The following is an 18776-nucleotide window of genomic DNA, read 5'->3' as shown; positions in this document are numbered from 1 at the left end:
TGTGTGGTTTTTTTTTTTTTTTTCATCTCCAATCGTTGTGGAACACTACTTTATGAGAGCGGAAACTCCAGTTTTGTCTGAAAAGATACCTCACTAATAATGGTAGAGGTTGCATTTGATTACGTCATCAGAATTTGCAAGTTGGCAGAGTGCGTGTGTAAAATGCATTTTGAAACTGTGTGCTGGAAACCTTCGTGGTATTGAGTGTCGGCCGGGAACTGAACCCGTTCATTCCTATCCTGCCCACCTTCGACCTCGTAGTTCTCGTTCCCAACAAGCGTTGGCGTGCTCTTGGGCAGCATTGACCAGCTGCAACTCTGCATCGTCGGTTGCACGGCTTGCTCCAGCACCTTATTTATTGCGTCAACAAATCCGCTTTCTTGTTTTTTCAAAGACGTCACCAATGTCATAGAGGGACCTGCAATCAGGGTTTCTGGTTGCCCCGGGTTCTTGGAGAGGTGGCACCCTAATTGTTATTTTTCAGTGACGGGAGCCTCTGTTGGATAACCACAGATCTGTGGTTACTTTCAGGCAATTCGGAAGACTACACAGTGTGGGGGCAGTTGTGGGATGCATGCTCACCTTTGGGTCAGCGGTGACAGTGGTTGAGAGCTTCTCGAACCATGTGAGGAGTGGAGGCAAATGCACTAATGGCTGTGTCTGCAAGTGAATGTTCTTGGGGATGGTGCAGTGCACACACCATGGCTGGGCTGCTTTGTTGAGTATGTGTGTGTATGGTCATTTTCAGATTTGTTTTGGTATCGCTGTACAATGTCCACCATTGCGTTCCCTGGCCGGTTGGATTGTGCTGTTATTTTCTATCTCAGCCAGTAGCAAGGGTCGGAGATGGGTCACTCTTCTGCGGCAATGTCACCTCCCAACCTGCAGGCAAAGTCTGGCTGCAGTGGTGTTCACTGTCGGTGCGGAGGAGCATATGAGCGCCACACACCGGTCTTCTTTCCCTGGAAGCTGTTTTAGAGATGGTCCTCGTGATCTTTCAGAGCTTTACCAACAATGTCCACCATAGCTTTTTTTGGTAGGACTTCTCCTCGCTTATTCTTCCCAGAACATTTCATGTCCCGAACCTCATCCAAAGACCTGTAGATAGGAGACGGAGCGTATGCTGGCAACACATCGCCCCCCGCTCCCCCCATTATTGGGATGCATTCTTTTAAAAACACAAGGTGCAGACCAACCGAACCCAGGCATCCTCGTTCAAACGTAGTTGAATGTTTGACTATGAAACCTCTTGGATTCACCAGGATGTGGATACCACAGAGAAAGTCAGTCTTGTCAATCACTCCCCGTATTCCCCCTACCTCTGACGGCACTTGAGGCAATAACTATACAGATATCAAATCCCGTAATCTATTTTGTGTGGTCCTGTCATGAAACGTCATGCCAACTCCATGCCCAGGTGTGGCCCTATCTTTAGTGGCATGGAGTTCTTTTGAGAAAGCAATTTCTGGCTGCTCGTGGAATCTGTGTGGTGTGTTCTTGTGGGCAACCGCCTCGTCCACCAACCTGGTATGCTCCAACAGCTAATCTGGACTGGTGAGCCACCTGGACACATGATGTAACCCTACCTTTCTGGACCCAAGGACATCTGCCGTGCATAGAAGAAGCAGCCACTTTATTGGGCTCTGCTGATCAGAATTTGAAGGGTATAATTTGGGCAACATCGAGATCCAGCAGCTTGAAAAGCAACATCTGACCAGGACACTGCCAACTAAGTCACACATAGGACGTTCGATCTTGCGCTTCATTTTTAAAATGCTGTGCAGAATTGTCCCTTTTTTTTTTTTCTTTGCTTTTACAGTACTATTTTACAAGTTCTCGTTTTTGGCTGCCTACAGTGACCCCTGCCTTGGCCTCCCAAGTTTCCTGTTAAACCTCCACTAGTGATTTTCATATCCCCCTCCCCCCTCAAAGCAGTTGGGGGATGACTTCTCGTCGCCTCTCCCAGTCCCCCCACGTGTTTCCAATTATAAACATTCAAGGCCATCTCCCTCATCCACAGACATGTCTGACAACGTTTGCATTTTAGATGTGAATCTAGCCCCCCGCACCCCCCCCACCCGAACCCTACTGGCAATTCCCAAACCAATCCAGAAATTTCTCCCAAAAATTCGCCCTTCTTGAAAAAATCGCAAACCCTTCGGGGTCATTCCATCAGTAACGGATGCATGCTCTTCCTGCCATTGCTAGGCGAATGTATGCTTTTGTGTCTATGTACAGCCTCGCAACTTTCTCGTGGCTCAGCGATTCACAATCCTAAATATTTTGTAGAATTGTTGATTGAAATAGGTGGATGCTCTGGAAACTGTCGCGCATTTTGGTTGTCTGGCATCTGGCTCCTCCCTAACACCTAGGTCCACGCACTCTCCACTCCTCACCCTAACTGAGACTTTGTGTTGTGTTCCTCACCTTTTAATCCCCTGGTTGCTTGTAGATCACCTGCTGCCAATTGCCCGCTATCCGGCTCTTTTTCTCTGCTTACCTCACTGTGTTGCCCCCTCCCTCTTATTTCCCACCCCAAATATGATTGTAAGCGTGCCGTTGCTTCCAGAATCTAGGCCTGCACTTAATAAATACTATAATAATTGTCCGTAGTCTTCTCTGTAGAGGATTTAAACTGCCCTCCTTATTCATTTGGGTTATTGGGTCACCTTGTGACACCTATTTCTTGCATTCGAGTACAGATCTGGAGGAATGGCATATGAGGGGCACACAGCCTGTAGGTGTTCTTTGGTTATGTGCCCACCCATGCCATGCTAAGGCCTGTGGCCATTCCCAACCAGGTCCTGCCCATCTCCGCTCAAAAGGCCTCCTCATGGGAACTATTTGAGCTTGCTTTATTCGCACCTTGCCATCCAACCTTGCACTCGAAGAGCCTGCCAGTGTGTTTTTAAAGCAGTCTTCTGAGAGTTAAGAACTTAATTGGAGTTGTAAACCTGCTACTGGCGTTATAAAAATGTCTTGCCAGATCTGCCTTCAGCCACTTGATTTATAAGCACTCTGCGCGTCCTTTACTGAAATCCTGTTAAATACAAGCTGGCTTGTATGTGTATTTGGCACTTGCCAGGCTCTGCTATTGGGTGCCCAGGTACTCGCACTATTTTGCATATGCTTCCATCACTGGCCAGTTAATATCACTGTGGGTGTGTCTGGCAAGTGGCTTTCCCATGCCTACACAAAAGCCCAAACTGTTGGCATTGCCAATGCTTGTTTTTCATCTGGAGCAAGAGAAACCGTCCTGTTCCTGACTTGAGGAGATCCAGGAGTCTCTTACAGATGGCTCAGGCAAAGTAAACTATATACCTTTTTTACTATACCAAATTTCCGAGGGCAAGCTGCAAGGGAAGAGTTGAGGCAAAGAGGGATGTAGAGATGAGCCTGCCATACCCTGTATACGCGTTACCTTGGAGCACAAATACATGCATTTTTCTATGACGACATATCGCCCAGGTATACATCTTTGCATCCAGCTCACTCTCTCAACCCCTCAGGGCAAGCCAACTCCAGCACTGCCACCTACCTTCTCGGTTATCCAACCCATGAAGAGTGTGTCAGCTGAGGCTTTCACCGCCACTTTCTCACCCCACACCTCCTCCCTTTGGCTGTCTCACACCCTTACACAGCCCTTTCTATGCTCCACTCTGCTATATTTGATACTCTTGATGTTCTTGCCCCTGTCATGGGGATCTGCCTGAAGCCCAAAGCCAAGTATAACTCCTGGTACGACTCGGACCTCGTGTGATGCGGGAAATGCATCAGAGGGACAGGGCCTCCGCATCCTTGTCCTTTACTGCTTTTTATTGTATGTTCTGTTATGTTTTCCGCACAGGAGTTCATGTGGGACTCCTGGTGGTGCAGCTCTTTTGGTTTGGTGTACAGACCCATGGGATACCCTTATGGCACCCATGGGTGGGGGTACAACCCTGTGCCCCTAGTGCATGTTTTTTGGCACCTGTGTGTGGCCCACAGAGCAGGGTACGGGCTGGTGGCAGCTCTGTGATGAATTGACTGGTGCCCTGAGGCCCTGTCATGGGAATCAGTAGATTCCTGATGGGGACAAGATGGCCCCCGTGGCCTCTTGCTTTCCGTCACCTGTTACCTTGGTTTTCCCGAAGTCCCTGGAAGCCCTGACTCTGTCCCTTCCCCCTGACTGGCTGTTGGGTGGAATTTCCATATATGGTAGCGTGGGGAAGAGCCAACTAGACTGGCTGGAGCCTTCCCAACGACTGTATGTTGTGGGTACGCCTGAGGGTGGTACCTGGGTGAATGGAGTGTGTGACGAATATACACTTCTTGTTGTGGATGTCTGGTATCTGGTGTTTGACACAATGACTGAGACAGTCCTGCCCGAAACTAGTATGAATGCATTGTGTAGTGTTGAATGGCGTGGTACTTGTCCGAATCCACATTCTGTGTAGTGTAGTGACTGTAGCCTGATTGGCTGACTGACTGCTGAATGCCCTTCTGAGTGATTGGTTGCCTGAGTGTGACCCAGCAGAATGAATGGGGGGCGACCAGCCACCCCGTGTGTTTCCATTAATTGGCAAACCGAATAACCGTCTATTATAACCTTCTCGGTCAAACGTTTCTTGCAAAACCACAAAGTCTTACTGCTAAACTTCCCTCAACAATCCCTTGAAATTAGCAAATGCTGGAAACCTCAGATGTTCCAAGAGCAAATGCTAAACACATGACCCTTTCCCTCAAACGGTTTTGCACAGGGTTAGACAACAAAAACAAATCTTCCCTCTTTCTCGGGGATATCCACTCTCCCCTTCCCCATGGTGGCACTAGTTGTGGCCCTTGAAACATTCAAGGACCACTGAAATAATCCTCTTTATTTTCCCTAACTTGGCAAGGGTGGGGGAGTACGATTGGCAGCATTGGTGAAATCTAGATGTCAAAACCCCTCTGGCAAATCTCATCCGCAGATGATAGAATGTGCTTTCTTATATGCCAAGAGGTTAGTTATTTTGGCCACATCCCACCTATCCTAATCACAGAACTCTATTAGATCAATATCCTTTTCAATCATTTTTAAACCTGGTATGTCAATGAAAATCGCCAAGACCATAGATCTATTAAGAAAATGAAACTCCAGCTCTGTAAAAATCGCATCCATAACAAGACCCTCAGAAGACCCAGTCTAGACCTTATCCACCTCTGCATACTTTGTTAAACGCCTCTATCAGTTTGATTTCTATGTGATGTGGTATTCCTATTTGGTTGGTTCGCTTTACAGGTAAATTTGTCATGTGCCGCATTCCCAGCTGGCGTCTTTGGCCCCGTTGCCGCTTACGGACTTCCTGATTCCCGTCACGCTTGACGCTGCGTTCACTAAGCGGTCTAGTCTTTTTCCGCTTGGTTGACCGTAGCGTTATTTAACCACTCCTCTCCCTTGGTCCAGCGCGTTGCAACCTTCCACGGTCAGCTGCTTTTCTTCACTGCCGCGGTCTTGCTACATGCTGTTTACCTCTTGCTCCTCGAGCCTTACCTTTTGCACTTTCCTGTCTCTTCCCGGTCTTTCTCCAGTTCCCGCCTTCCGTTCTTTTCCTCCTCCCTCCTTTCACTCCTTCGTTCCTGGCTTTCTGCCTTTCGTTTGTTTACTTTCTTTTCCGGTGTTGCTGGAGTTTACTTATCCTGGTGCTTCCTGTTGCTGCCTTCTCCCGTCTCTCGTCTGCTTTCCACGAGCCCAGCTGCCATCAGGATACCTGCCGGTTCAAGGGTTTTTTTGCCTATTCTGGCTTTTTCCCCCCTTTTTGTCCCTCCTGGGAGGGGGACACGGTCAGGGCGTATTTACACGCTCTCACTGTGGCTTCCTCTTGTGGGAGACATGCTCGGCCTCGAAAAAAGGAAAAGGACTACACCGCACACCGAGCGCTCAGCCCAGTAGAGGAGGATTTCGACTCCATAGGTGAGGAGGTTGAAGAGATAAAGAGGGGAACTAAAATTGTATTAGAAGCTGGTGCTGACAATTTAGTCCGCTCAACACCCAAACTAGAGACCACAATAGTATCCATATCAAGCAAAAAAATGCAGCAACTAGTTCCACCAGGCTATTCCCGGATCTCTTGTTAATAAAATATTTCAATGGATAGTCACGAGGGCCACCAGGACCCTGAAGAGCTGCCTTTTGCGCCTTAAGTACACAAGGACCCTTTGGAACTCTAGGGTTATTAATACAAGAATCTTGTCGCAGTTCATACAAGGCCTTCTGGCTAATTGACCCCCATGAGTTGTAACTCCTCATTTTGTCTGTCAATCCAAGACAATTGGCATATAAGGAGCTTCAGTGACACAAGTTGACCTGCTTTTACTTTCCATAGTCTGCTGCATCCCACAATCTTTGGTTATACAATGAATGTCTTCCAAACCTGAGGCACGAAAGGGAAAGCAAAACAAAGGGGTACCCTTAGAACTCTTACTATTCTCAGACTGCACTTCCCCGTCAACAAGGAACAACCTAGTGCCTTCAATGTCATTTAAGGAATATTTCCGTCCTTTCACTTGGCCACCATGCTTTACAAATATTGGGGCAATCCTCAACCGTTTGTTTTTGTAACTGTAGGCTTCTTAGGCAGATCCTGAACCAAGTGAGATTGTAGGGATCTAACATAACTTCGAGTGGAGTTGCTGTTCACATTTTTAGCTTTTTCATTTTTAGATTTTTTTTTTAAACTTGCTTCCCAGCACACTGTTCGGGTTGCAGCGTCTCGATTTTTGTGTTTAGTGTGACTCAACTCTAGCACGAGCGCAGGGGAGACCATCAAAACCACAGACTGGTCAAGGCCTTCCTCCATAGCTCCTTGTCGCAGAAATGCCTCTACTAATTCCATATCCAGAGCGGTATCTGAATATGGGAAGATTTGCAGCGTCAACTCTGCGGAGTAAGGTTCCCCTCTCCACCATGGATTCGGGTACAGTAAGGTTCCCCTCTCTCCACCAGGGATTCGGTTACTTCTAATGTACTTTCACGTGTCATTAATAACAGTTACACAAGGAAGATAATCACTGTTATTTAAGTAATTTAAGCATGGTTTTTCGTTATTGGTTTCCATTAAAGCTAATTGATTCTGAATGCTTTCCATTTTTTAAGTGTGGTTTCGAATACTTTCTCGTGGAAAGGCAAAGAAGTAAATTCCTGCTTGATGTCCTCTAATTTGGTTACAATACCTAAAACGTAGTTTTTAAAGAAACATTTTGTTTCCTCCTTTTTAGGAATAGACTCTGTTTCTGATGCTATGCAGCTGCTCAGAATTTCTCCTGACTTCTTTGAGAATATTGAATACCTTTACGAGCGATGACAGTACGAAGTTCAGGGCGCCCAGTGTATGAGGCCCCAAGTTGGGTATCGGGGGATTAGAGTACTCGCTGGAGAGATGAGATGAAATTAAACCTGGTTCCGTTACCCTTACTGGGATGTCTGAGTTCTTGAGAGGGATCCACCTCGGAATGAAGCATATCTACCCGTTCCTCTATGCACTCCATTCGGGAAACATTTGAGGCCAAAACGGGTGGAACAATCCCAGTTGTATCCCTGTTTTCATCTGCATTGAGGTGAATCAAGGGCTTGCAGTCTTTAGGATTGCATGGGGGGGAAAAATGTATTTTCTGTATCGATGAGGCGTTCAAGGTATAATCCAAACTGCAATCCATTGGGAAAAGCAACCTGGGCATGCCTTAAGCCAACGGTTTCAGGAATTGCGACAAGAATAAATCTGCGGTCCGGGGAGAGATCAACTTATTACAGAGTGGTTCAGTTTCTGATGGGGGCAAAGAACACTGCAAATTTACTTTCCGAGGAAGCCTCTTCCTCTGCCATGGCTGTGTAGGTTCATCCGGAGTTAACAGAAACTTGGACAAATCTGCCACTCGCCGTTAAGACTTCCAAGGACCCATACACTGCCTTTCAGGGTCGTTTGCTGCTGGCACCTCTAGATCTGAAGCCCAGAACACACTGCTGCACGCCGCGCAGCGTGTTGTATATACAGCTGCCAAAGACTTCGATTTTTAACATCCTGTGGTCAGAGTGCACGAAAAGTAGTAGTTCCCTGCTTGCCTGTCCCCTCTCCCCACAGACCCCCCCCCCCATCACCACACCGCCTCCCACGTGCCATACAAACCCTTAAACAAATGTGCCCGCTGTTCAAGGGTTCGTTCAGTGCAGAGCACTGAAGTGCTAGTTTTAACTGCTTCCTGCACTTTTTATTTTTTAAAACGAAACCGTTCCGGAACGGTTTCTTTTTAATATAAAAGTATAGGAACAGTAAAGGTTTATTTAAAAAAAAAAAAAAAAGACTTAATTTATTACATAGAGTCTGGATTCAAGTGCACGTTGTGTCTCATGTACTTTTTTTATCATTGGGGCGCTAGTCCCATCAGAAAAGTGCTGGAGTTTTACTTGGTGCTTATGCATACTTCACAATACTTCACATATTGATTACATTGACAAATCTCCTACAGAAAAATTAAACTGCAAAATGACAAACTCGACAATTACACAATGGGGTCGTAAATTCACCTTGTTTTTACAATATCGACAAGTTTGCTATTGTTTTTACAATGTCACCTTTTGAATATACATATAATATATATTATTATTTTTATTTTTTTGCATGTCGCCTACTAGTTACGAGTAGTGACTTCGGGGTCTCGTCTTCATCGGGGCATGAACTAGTATGAAAAAAAAATGTACTTGATAGAGGTATACCAGAGGGAGGACCTCACGGAGTGATGCATTGTGACGCGTTACCTTCTTGGTAGCCTCCTGTTAAGTGTCGTAGCACAAAGCTGCAACTGTCACTGGCTTTGTTTTAAGAATACCCAATATAGTCCTTGGCTGTACATCTTGCGGTAGCGAGTTGCAGTAGACTGAAATGGCATTGCATTGCTTCTGCAGTCTCTCCAACATGTGCAAAGTGGATTTCCAACAAGTGTCTACTGAGGTCTCTAGGGTCTGCTGAGGCAGCTTGTGGTGCACCTGTAATTTGTGTAGGATTTTTCTTTTTTTGTGTGGATGCTAGTAGGCGTGATATTCTGTGCCACTGCTGTCCTTTCTTTTACAGGCTGACTGTTGTTCACAAAGCATGTGATGAACAGTTGTAGTACATGTAAAAAGCATGGGATGTGTACAACGTTGCCTTTTTTTTTTTTTTAAGGCAACCATTACATTTTATCCATTGCCTGCTATCAAAGTCCAATTACAAAGCCTTAGCTGCTTTTTCTTGTACCGCCCCCACTTTCTCACACAACTCCCCTATTGCATCTCCCCTTAAATACTTGCATGCAAGTATTGCCCGTGACGGACAAGTATCTGTTGCCCTCTTGCATTATTATGGGACCCCTCTTGACTGGCAGGTAATGGAAAGGTTACCCAGTGTGCCCTGATGGCCATATAGGCAATGCTTTGATCTCTGGTAAACATTTCCATAGTAAACATTGTTTTTTGGAAGCTTGGACAGCTGTAGTGCCTGTCCCACTATGGCCATAATCGTACAATTCGGATACCGCCTTGGAGAGAAAAAACAGCAGCTGGGACCTTTTCCAGAGGTGATGGGCTTTTCCCAAAAGCCACCGGAATCTAGGTTTCTCAATGAAGGGTAGGGTATGTTACCAACATAATTGGAAGATTTGGATTGAGCATAAACCTGATCATGTGACCGGTGATATTTTTGGCCGTGCTGAAATGCTTTCACAACATTGGCCTGACGCAATGTGATGCTGCTGGAATGGATCACTGAGTTACTATGGGTTTAGGCTTGGCACTCCACTGCCAAGTAAAGAAACGGCAGTGTTTTCTTTTATTTAGTTTTTTTTTTTTTTGCTTATTTATTTTTGGGCAGGAAGTGTCCTGTTGGGACCCTCTGGGCATTACTGGCTACATGACATTGGGACTCCCCACCCCTTTCCCTGGATTTCAGCCCCTTCACACATGAGACGCTTGCCTGAAATGGGCGAAACATCAATGTGGCTGTAGAAGGACAGGACAAAGCCCATTTTAAGTGTCCCGGCACAAGGAACACCACTCAAAGGTAGGGACCTCGAAAAACATGTTTCAAGTCCCTAGGATGCACAGTTTCCAAGATATTTGCACTGCAACACACTGCACTGCATCATATGGAGAGCGCGCACAGAAGGTCCCAGTATGCAGCAGGCCAACTCTCGCCTCCACGTATGCTCGGGGTATGTCGGCCAGCCACACGTGCCCCTTCTTGGTGCAGTTTACTTCAGAGTGTAATGCACAACAAGCGATAAGAAACTCGGAACAGCGGCCTACAGGATAATTGATTTTCAACAATTGATGAGCGTTTTATTGTTTGTCTACAGAACCCATGCGAAGTAACTTTTTGCTAGTGTGATCCTAAAATACCTTTTTCTTGTCTGGAACTTTCAATTTCACCTGGCCTCCCCGTTTGCAGTAGTGAATGGAATTGGAAATGCAACCTCAAGTTTGGGTGCAAAAACGTTTGCTCCAATTCCTGTGTTTACTAGTGCATGCACCGCAGAATGACTTTGGGAGCGGAATGTGTGATTGGCCAATTGGCCGTATGATATTCTGGCATCACCACTGCACACAGCAAGCGCTGCAGCTGGTGCGAATGGACCACCAGTAGCACCCCTCCCGGTTCCTCTTTCTGTACATCAGTTTGTCTGCCCCTGTGCAGTTCACGCCATCAAGAGATGGATGATCGCCAATTGCTGCTGCTGCTCTTTAACTTTCATCTATCCGTGCATGTGTTCACTTCTAGCCGCTATGTCTTGCCTCCCTGCAGATCTGTCACTTAACCCTGCTAAGTCTTACTGTTACTTTCTCCGTACCCCAATAATTCTCCAAAAATCGGGTTTCTTGTGTGTTTACCCCACACAAGCCCCCAAGCCGATCTCACTCTGTTTCTCCCCACCCTACGCTGATTCCCCCACCCCACCCCCGTACATACATGCTCTGATTTACTTTTTTTTAATAATATGAAATATATTAAAAAGAAATATGCTGAATGAATGGGCAGCAAGATGATTTAAATAGTGGCCTCGAACCATGAAGTAATTTCCTCATCCAATCTTTCTAAACCAAAATAAAAAAGCTTCCGAACTGAAAATGTCATTGAAGGCTCTGTGCTGTGTCTGCAAAGCAAATGATCCAGGCAGAATGTTTGGGCCCTATGACGTTTGTTTATTTTATTTAGTATAGCGCTCCAGACCCAGGTGTAAATGGGCGCTTACGGACAAGTTACAAGGTTACAGTATACAAACAGTTATGCAATTGTGGCAGAAATATGCCATATATAGTATGTAGAGGCAGGTAGTAAGCAGCAGCGTAACTTCCCTTAAATGCCAGTATCGCGCAATTAACTAGTAATACCATAGAGCAGTCACTCTAGCCATCTACAACCCCTTTTGAGCCTGTTTTCTAAAGGTAAGAGCTTGGCCCAACCGTGTTGACCACCTAATGAAGTGCTAAAATATTTGGTTTGAACTTTTTATGTAATCGGTTTGACCTTGGTTCAACCTTTTCGAGCCACTTGAAATTCAGGTGGTTCAAACTAATATATCCGCACAAGGCTTAATTGTGAGTCTTGCACATAAAAGAAACAGATATGATTCTGGTGGGGGGAGGGACATACTATGGCAGGTGTGGGTTTGCCCATGGGATTCAAGTAGAACTAGGTAAGTATTGGCCCCCAGTTGAACAAAAGCTGAGAATGGACAGGGTAGTGATTTTCCAATGTGTGTATCCAAAAGCTACCAAGGTCAAACCCCAATTACGGATAGTTTCCAGAATGTTTGTGCGAGGCAACGTATCGCAAGTCTTCTACAGACAATCCTGATCAGTTCGTCTTTGTAGTTGAATATGGTCCAAAGCTTGCAAGGTCCTACATTTACAGCTGAAAAACCGAGGGGCAGCCAGACATTTGCTCAAGTAAGGATGCTAACCTAATTTGGCAGGATATGCTAACCAAAACTATTGCCATTCCGAGGGTCCTCTGACCTACTCTTTTAAATCTGTGTCTCCAACCCTCCTATCCTGAGCCTGCCCAGTGTGGTACTTTGTGATAGGCTCTTGCTGTCTCTTCTCCCTGATCTAGGAACAGCTTGACGAGTACTCCGCCATGTTCTGGGCATAATGAGTAACCCAGGTCTGTTGGCTTGGTAGACTGTGATAAGGCTGGCCCCCACCCCCTTACCAAAGCCTGTTTAGTGGACTCCATCTTCCATGCCTTGGCTGCAGAGTTTCCATCAATGTGCTGCCTTTGCCAACTCTGGGCAAGCATTTGTAGGGCTTTTGTTCACGTTCAGAGCTGGCGGTAATGTGTCTGAGAGGGGATGAATGGAAAATCCTTTATTGGATCCGCGTTTGACAAAGGCTGCCTCTGGCATTTTGCAGACCTGGGTCTAAACGCATGAATGGGCTGCTAGGGCATGATGTCGGGAAAGAGGGGGGGGGGGGAGTCCCTGGGCTGTATATGGTTGCAGGATAAGGCGGCTGTAAAGATCAAAATGGGATGATGCCACATGATCGCCCCCAATACTTTTCCAGAGGTCAGGTTTCTACTCGCTGGGGAATTTCAGCATCTGAGAGGATGCTCCATTGTGTGCCTTTTAAAGTAATCATTGCTTTCTTTATTTTACAGCAAACCCAAAGATGCCATCTTCAACGCAGGTGAGCCTCTGAGCTTTGCAATGTTTCTTAATGGGAAGGTCGAGACCACGCAATGGGGGGAGGGAGGGAGTCGGGGCTGAGCCTCTGAGAGAAGGATTTGCCCATTTAGGGGTGAGAGTGTAGTTAAAAAGGTGAGAAATGATAGCAGTGGTGGGTAAAGGCGAGAGGTACGAAAAAGTATAAAGGTGGATTTATTGTTCATGAGTAGGAGATGCATTGGAGTAACTTGTGCATGAGAACAAATGTTGTTCGGTTCCAAGTTGTTGGTCCTTTTATTGTAATTGGTATATTTATAACGCGCTTAATGCCCAGAGGTTTCTAAGCGCGGAGCCAGGGATCAAACCTGTGTTGCTCTGTCGTTTTTGCTTGCAAGGCGAGCGTGTTGCCCCTGAGCTATCCTCCCTGCCTTTTATCAATATCCCTTGTGATTTGCTCAGGGCATGTGACTGTAGCACCTGCTCTATAACAATATGTAATCCGTCTGAGCAAACCATCCCATCTGCCCCCCCCCCCCCCCTGGCTGGGCAAGTGGGGACACAGTGAGATGATTGGTAACGCACAGTTCCCGGACACCACCAGTGTTTCTAGGGATTCCATTGGACCAACTACGCATATCATAGTGGAAACAGGTTAGATTGTGGTCAGATTAAAGTATGAGTTGTTTGGCACCTAAAATGTAGATTACTTTAAAGTCTCTTGGGTGCTTATCTTTAATAAATCGAGAAACATTGACGACGCTAGCCATTTGTGGGGTTCAAACAAAGAGGCTTCTAGTTTTCTGCCTCTGAACCTGATCCTATTCTATGCTTGGTACCAAGAATTGCTAGGTGTGGGACATGGGGAGGGCCTCTGGCTTTCTCTGGCTTGGCCCTCGGGCTTGATGTCGGGTTTCACCCTGGCCCTCTCTAACTTGGACCTCTACTCGCCACTAGGTAGCCTTATATGCCTTTGCGGTAGATGCCGTAGTCGATTCTTCTGATGCCATCAATCCTGAAAATGTGGTCTCTGGTGTGCACCAACAATAGCACTTGATGGCTGTATTCCCTACAAACTACCGATCCATCACTGACACGCTGTACACAGTAATACCTGTGCAAAATTGGTCGACTAGGAACTCTGGATTATATGGATGCTAACAACGTCCTCCATGAGATATAGCATAGAATTAAACCAATGAAGGGAAGCAAATGAAACGGGTAATGAATTTGGGCAACACTAAAGAATGCCGAACCTTCATCCTTCTGGATATTTTGGCTGCATATTAGGCACCCTGTCCTCCTAAGAACAGTTGCAGATCTAAGAATGGGGGGTACAGTGCACTAAAAGAATAACGTGTTTCCTTTCCCACAGAACAGAGACCGCATATGCCTCCTTCCAAATGCCCCTTCACCACCATACAATTATTTGCAGGGTATCACAAGGTTGGAGCCAACCCCCCCCCCCCGCCACCCACATACCTGTAATCTTTAGCATCTTTAAGACCCCTTTCGTAAATCGCCAGCAACATCAGTCTCACCTGATACAATTATGCTAACAAGTAACAAAATTGTCTGCAAACTAACACAAGCCTCAACTGAAAACAAAAGCAACTGCGTCTCGGAAATCGCCTCTCGAAAATAGACTTGTGGATGATGACAAACCAATTGAATCTGAACCCGAACTTGAGCAAAGCCCCAAAATAACATATCCCAGAACTATTCCTGGACTGGAAGAAATTGGAACATGTCCTCAACCAACAACCATCGAAAACCTCTGGTTTCTCATGGAGAGGTTCCTCCCCTTTGAACCACAATTTGAAGCATAGGTGTGCTGTCGCATCCATAATCAAAGATCCATTTGTTGCATCATGCTGTAAGATGATCGTTCCCGCATAACGCTAAGCCTGCCTCATCCTAATAGCCTGAAGACTTGACTACACCCAACAGTCCTTTGCTAGCCCTCCCATACAATGTTTTTAGCCTATTTATAAAGAGTAGAAAACCCAGCCGTGAATGACTCCTTAGACTGGAAAGGGAGGAATGCATCACGTTGGCATTCTGGAGCCTGTGTTGGCTCCCAGTCAAATGTAGGATCTACTGAAAAATGTACTTTCCATCCCTCGACTTTGCTTTCCATGACAGTGGCTCAGAAACGACTGTACTCCTAATGGCTTAGTTTAATGTTGCTTGAGAAGCACAGCACTGTTCAAAGAGCTGTCAAAATGCTAACCTGGCATAAGTAGGCAGGTCTTGGCAGGCCATCATGAGAACACAGTGATGGCCAAGTTGGCCGTGTGCAGCTGCCAATCGACATTCCATGCCCCTCTATGGTGGTCCCTCTGAATAGTTGGTGAACCACAGATTTCCTCCATGGCGGTGATGCTCCCAGAGTGGATGACCCAGGTGATGAAAAACCGCTCACTAGTCTGAGCAGCGAAGGCGAGAGATCACGAAAGGAAAGCTGGCCATTACTGAGAGGACCATCCTGTTAGAAAACCTTCCTTCAACATTTAATGTTTGCATTCAATAAATTGCTGAATTGCCAATTTCATACCTGGGTTCTTAGCTGCAGCTCTGTAACCAGTTTTGGGGTGTTTGATAATGACTACACACCCCTGGATGACTTGTACGCTTCAAGAACATGCAGAATATATGGTATGTGTTGGTGTTTATATTATGGTTGTGATGCAAAACCAAAGGTTCCCAGGGGTTAGGGGAAGGTTGGAGGGGGGCTTAAGGGGCTATAGCCCCAGGTCTTTTGGTGTAGCCCCAGATAGAAGCTCTGGGGCTACAACTAAAAAGGTTAGCTAGCCCCCAGTCCTGACAGTCCCGACATTAGCGTAGCCCTGGATCTTTTCCAGACCTAGCAACACCCCTGGAGGGAAGTCTTCGGGAGTTCAATGATCGTGGCAAGGAAATGTCAAAGTGTTGCGTGATGTTGAGTGGCCCATCAATGGGGGTGGGGGGCAATTGAATCACAAGAGTACATTGAAGGGCTGAGCGGGTATATAGCTGTATAGAGGAATGCTAGCAAGAAGTATCCAGGAGAAGGGCTTGGGGTGGGGGGGGGGTCTTGCATAAAAAGACGTTATTGGAATGTTTTTTTTGGCAATGGTGGATGGAAGGAGGGTTGACGGGCATGTTGTAGATTAGAAGCATATTGTACCTCTGAGATGGAAGGCCAAGAGGAAGTGCTGTGGGCAGGGCTCCAGATTCACTTTCAAATCCAACTTTTTAAAATTGAGTACAATTATTTTTTTGTGGGTAAAATGTTTCAAAACTGAATATGTTTTGGTAATATTTATTTCTTGTTACATAGTTATTCATGTACATGAAAAGATAAACGTTTACCTCTTCCAATCAGGCGCTTAAAATAGTAGTTTCTTCCTCTGGTACTACGTGCACTACTGCGCAACACATATGCATGGAGCTGTGAGGGTGAACGCAGGGGCGCAATAGCGTACATGTCTTTTTCCTAATTTCTATTGGGTGTATTTTTGCTCCCTTTTTTATTTTGACAGCATTTGCCAATTTATAGGAAGTAAAAGTGGCCAATACCCACAGCCAGCCCTACCATTAAGGGAAGTGTTTGCCAAATTGTCTAGGATTCCGCTGCCTGCATATGCTGTGGGCACTATGATGCATCTCACTCGTAAATTGTCTCTCTTTTTCTCTCTTTTTCTCTCTCTCTCTCCTTGGTGCACAGAGGATGGTTTCGTGAAGATGTTCCTACGGGGCCGCCCAGTTTCCATGCATGTTCCCGACTCCTTGGTGGCCTCTTACAGTCTGGAGGCAAAGGCGGAACTTCCCCATCAAAAGCTGAAACTTGACTGGGTGTATCCTTTTTGCAGATTGTTCAGAACTTTTGAGCAGCAAATACTATAAAATCTCTGGGAACAGTATGACTGATCACCGTTTGTGGTTAGAAGCAGGTAGAGATTGGTGTGTGTGTGTGTGTGGGGATCCATCGCCTGTGTGTGTGTGTGTGTGTGTGTGTGTGCCAGAGGCGTTGCTAAGGAGGGGGGTGGGGAGCTACCCCGGATAGCTCAGGGGCTACAACCAAAATGCCAGCTAACCCCGAGTCATGCCAGTCCCAACATTCGCTTAGCCCCTGATCTTTTCCAGACCTAGCAAAAGCCCTGGTGTGTGCAGATCCATCGCATGTGTACAGAGCCATCGCGTGTGTGTGTGCAGATCCATCACATATTGTGTGTGCGCACGCGCGCAGATCGCCTGTGGGTGTTATGGCAGGGACTGACCATCTGTAATGAATATGAGCAAATGGGTGCTTACCATCACTTCTGGGTGGAGGAACTATCCCCCATCAAGTGTTTTGACATGGCTGGGATTGACAACCATTTTTGATTCAGAGAAGAAGGATGCTAATAGTCCATCTCCTGCTTCTCACATTCTCAAAAGACTATTTGTTATCTGAATATTTAAAAAAGCTATCTTTTTATTTGTCAATTAAAAATGACACCATATGTGGGTCATGTCTACCCAGTAGTTTGCATGCCAGTTTGGGCTTGTCCCTTCAATCCCGGAAAGGGTTCTTGTCCCTTGTGTGACCACTACACCTGCACGCGTTATTCTCATGCATGGGAAGATTTTTCGCACATAGGTTTTGGGCAGTGCCAGCACCTGAGATGCTTTTTGTGTGCCAGAATCCTACCCTATTGGTGCCTCTCCTTAATCATCACCCTCAGATATGGTTACCGTGGGCGTGACTGTCGCTCTAACTTGTACCTCTTGCCCACCGGAGAGATTGTGTATTTCATTGCTTCGGTTGTGGTGCTGTACAACAAGGAAGAGCAGCACCAGCGCCACTATCTTGGACACAACGATGATATCAAGTGGTAAGCATCCTGGTGGGGGGGGCGGTTCTCTTGCTGTGAACAGATCTGGTTTGGGCATGAGGGTACTAACCCTGTAGCAGCACTTGTAATGTTATGTCTTTGGTCTGAGTAATGGCTGTGGCAGGCTGATCCAGACCCTTGTGTTGACTTTGAGTTTTCATCAGAGTACAGCTGTGCTTTGCAAGCAGCTTTGTTTGTGAACATTACACATTGGATCTAGAAGACGTGGTTGGTCTAAAATGCACACTGGCAGGTCCTTGGTGCACCCACCCACACTGGCAGCTCCTTGGTGCACCCACACTGGCAGCTCCTTGGTGCACCCACAGTCCTCTTCATCCCAATAGTCTGTGCACTGTGATGAATCTACTGCGCCTCCTTCTCCAGCATTCCCAAATACAATAGTAGGTTTTTACAGTGCTAGCAAAGAGAACACAATCCACCCTTGAGGCTGTTTAGAGCTAGGTGGGGACATGAAACACTGGCAACCACCCGTGTCTATCTTCAGCACCAACCCAGCTCTCCTTTCATATATATTCTTGCCTTATTTGAAATTGCTCTTGTCCAAAGCGTTTTTAAAGATCGACATGGCTGTACATCAATAATGGTGTGAAGAAACGTTTTGTTAGAACATGGTTTGAAAGACGAGAGCAGGAAGATGGCCCTGCATTTGTTTTTTAAAGGAGACCATTGATGGTGATAGATAAATGGGGCGGGAGAGGCACCATTTAATCATTTTGCTATGGCAAAAGGGTGCCCAATGTTTAACCTGTACAGAGGACGGGAGAGAGGCTGCAGGAAGACTGCTTGACGTTCACTCCAGACCTTTGGCTCCGCCATGCTGCACACAAGACAGGAACCAGGAAGCTAGCATAGCTTCCTGGTTCCTGTATGACATAGAGCGAGGGAGCTGGAGGCGGAGCCCCTCCTTCACGCGGCCTGAGCTGCGTACAGATCCTCAGGCCCAGCCTATGCCCCGATTGGCGAGGTCTGGGCCAGGGCCCCCCTTAGACCTGGTGTGGCAGGGACCTCGCACTGCAGTGGCTGCGGGGGACTCCGCTACGCTAGTGGCAACAAGCCTCCCGTGCCATGTACCAACATATTTTAATGAATCACCTAGAACTAGATTTTTATTTTTTCTTGGTTTTTATTTCAGGAAACTTCTGCATGATCAATGTTGCACATAAAAAAAAAAGAAAGAAAAAACGTTAAACAAGCCATGCCAATAGACTCTGCCAGTACTGCTTGAGTGTTGCATCCTTTGCCTTT

The 18776-nt window shown here is 46.4% G+C and overlaps 1 protein-coding gene across 4 annotated transcripts in view; it reads left to right on the top strand.

The window, feature by feature from the left end:
* EML2 (EMAP like 2) overlaps positions 1–18776 on the top strand; it is a 511359-nt gene that overhangs the window by 353380 nt on the left and 139203 nt on the right. For all 4 annotated transcript variants that reach the window (XM_069644710.1, XM_069644712.1, XM_069644711.1 and 1 more), the window contains 3 exons: positions 12648–12676; positions 16361–16490; positions 17361–17510. In XM_069644710.1, coding sequence (XP_069500811.1) covers positions 12648–12676; positions 16361–16490; positions 17361–17510 — 309 coding nt within the window. The remainder of the gene's footprint in view (positions 1–12647; positions 12677–16360; positions 16491–17360; positions 17511–18776) is intronic.

Source organism: Ambystoma mexicanum, chromosome 2p, assembly GCF_040938575.1.
Source record: "Ambystoma mexicanum isolate Mex_15411 chromosome 2p, UKY_AmexF1_1, whole genome shotgun sequence".
In the NCBI taxonomy this organism is placed as follows: domain Eukaryota; kingdom Metazoa; phylum Chordata; class Amphibia; order Caudata; family Ambystomatidae; genus Ambystoma; species Ambystoma mexicanum.
The sequence above is the reverse complement of the archived record's forward strand: the minus strand, read 5'-3'. Positions and strand labels throughout refer to the sequence as shown.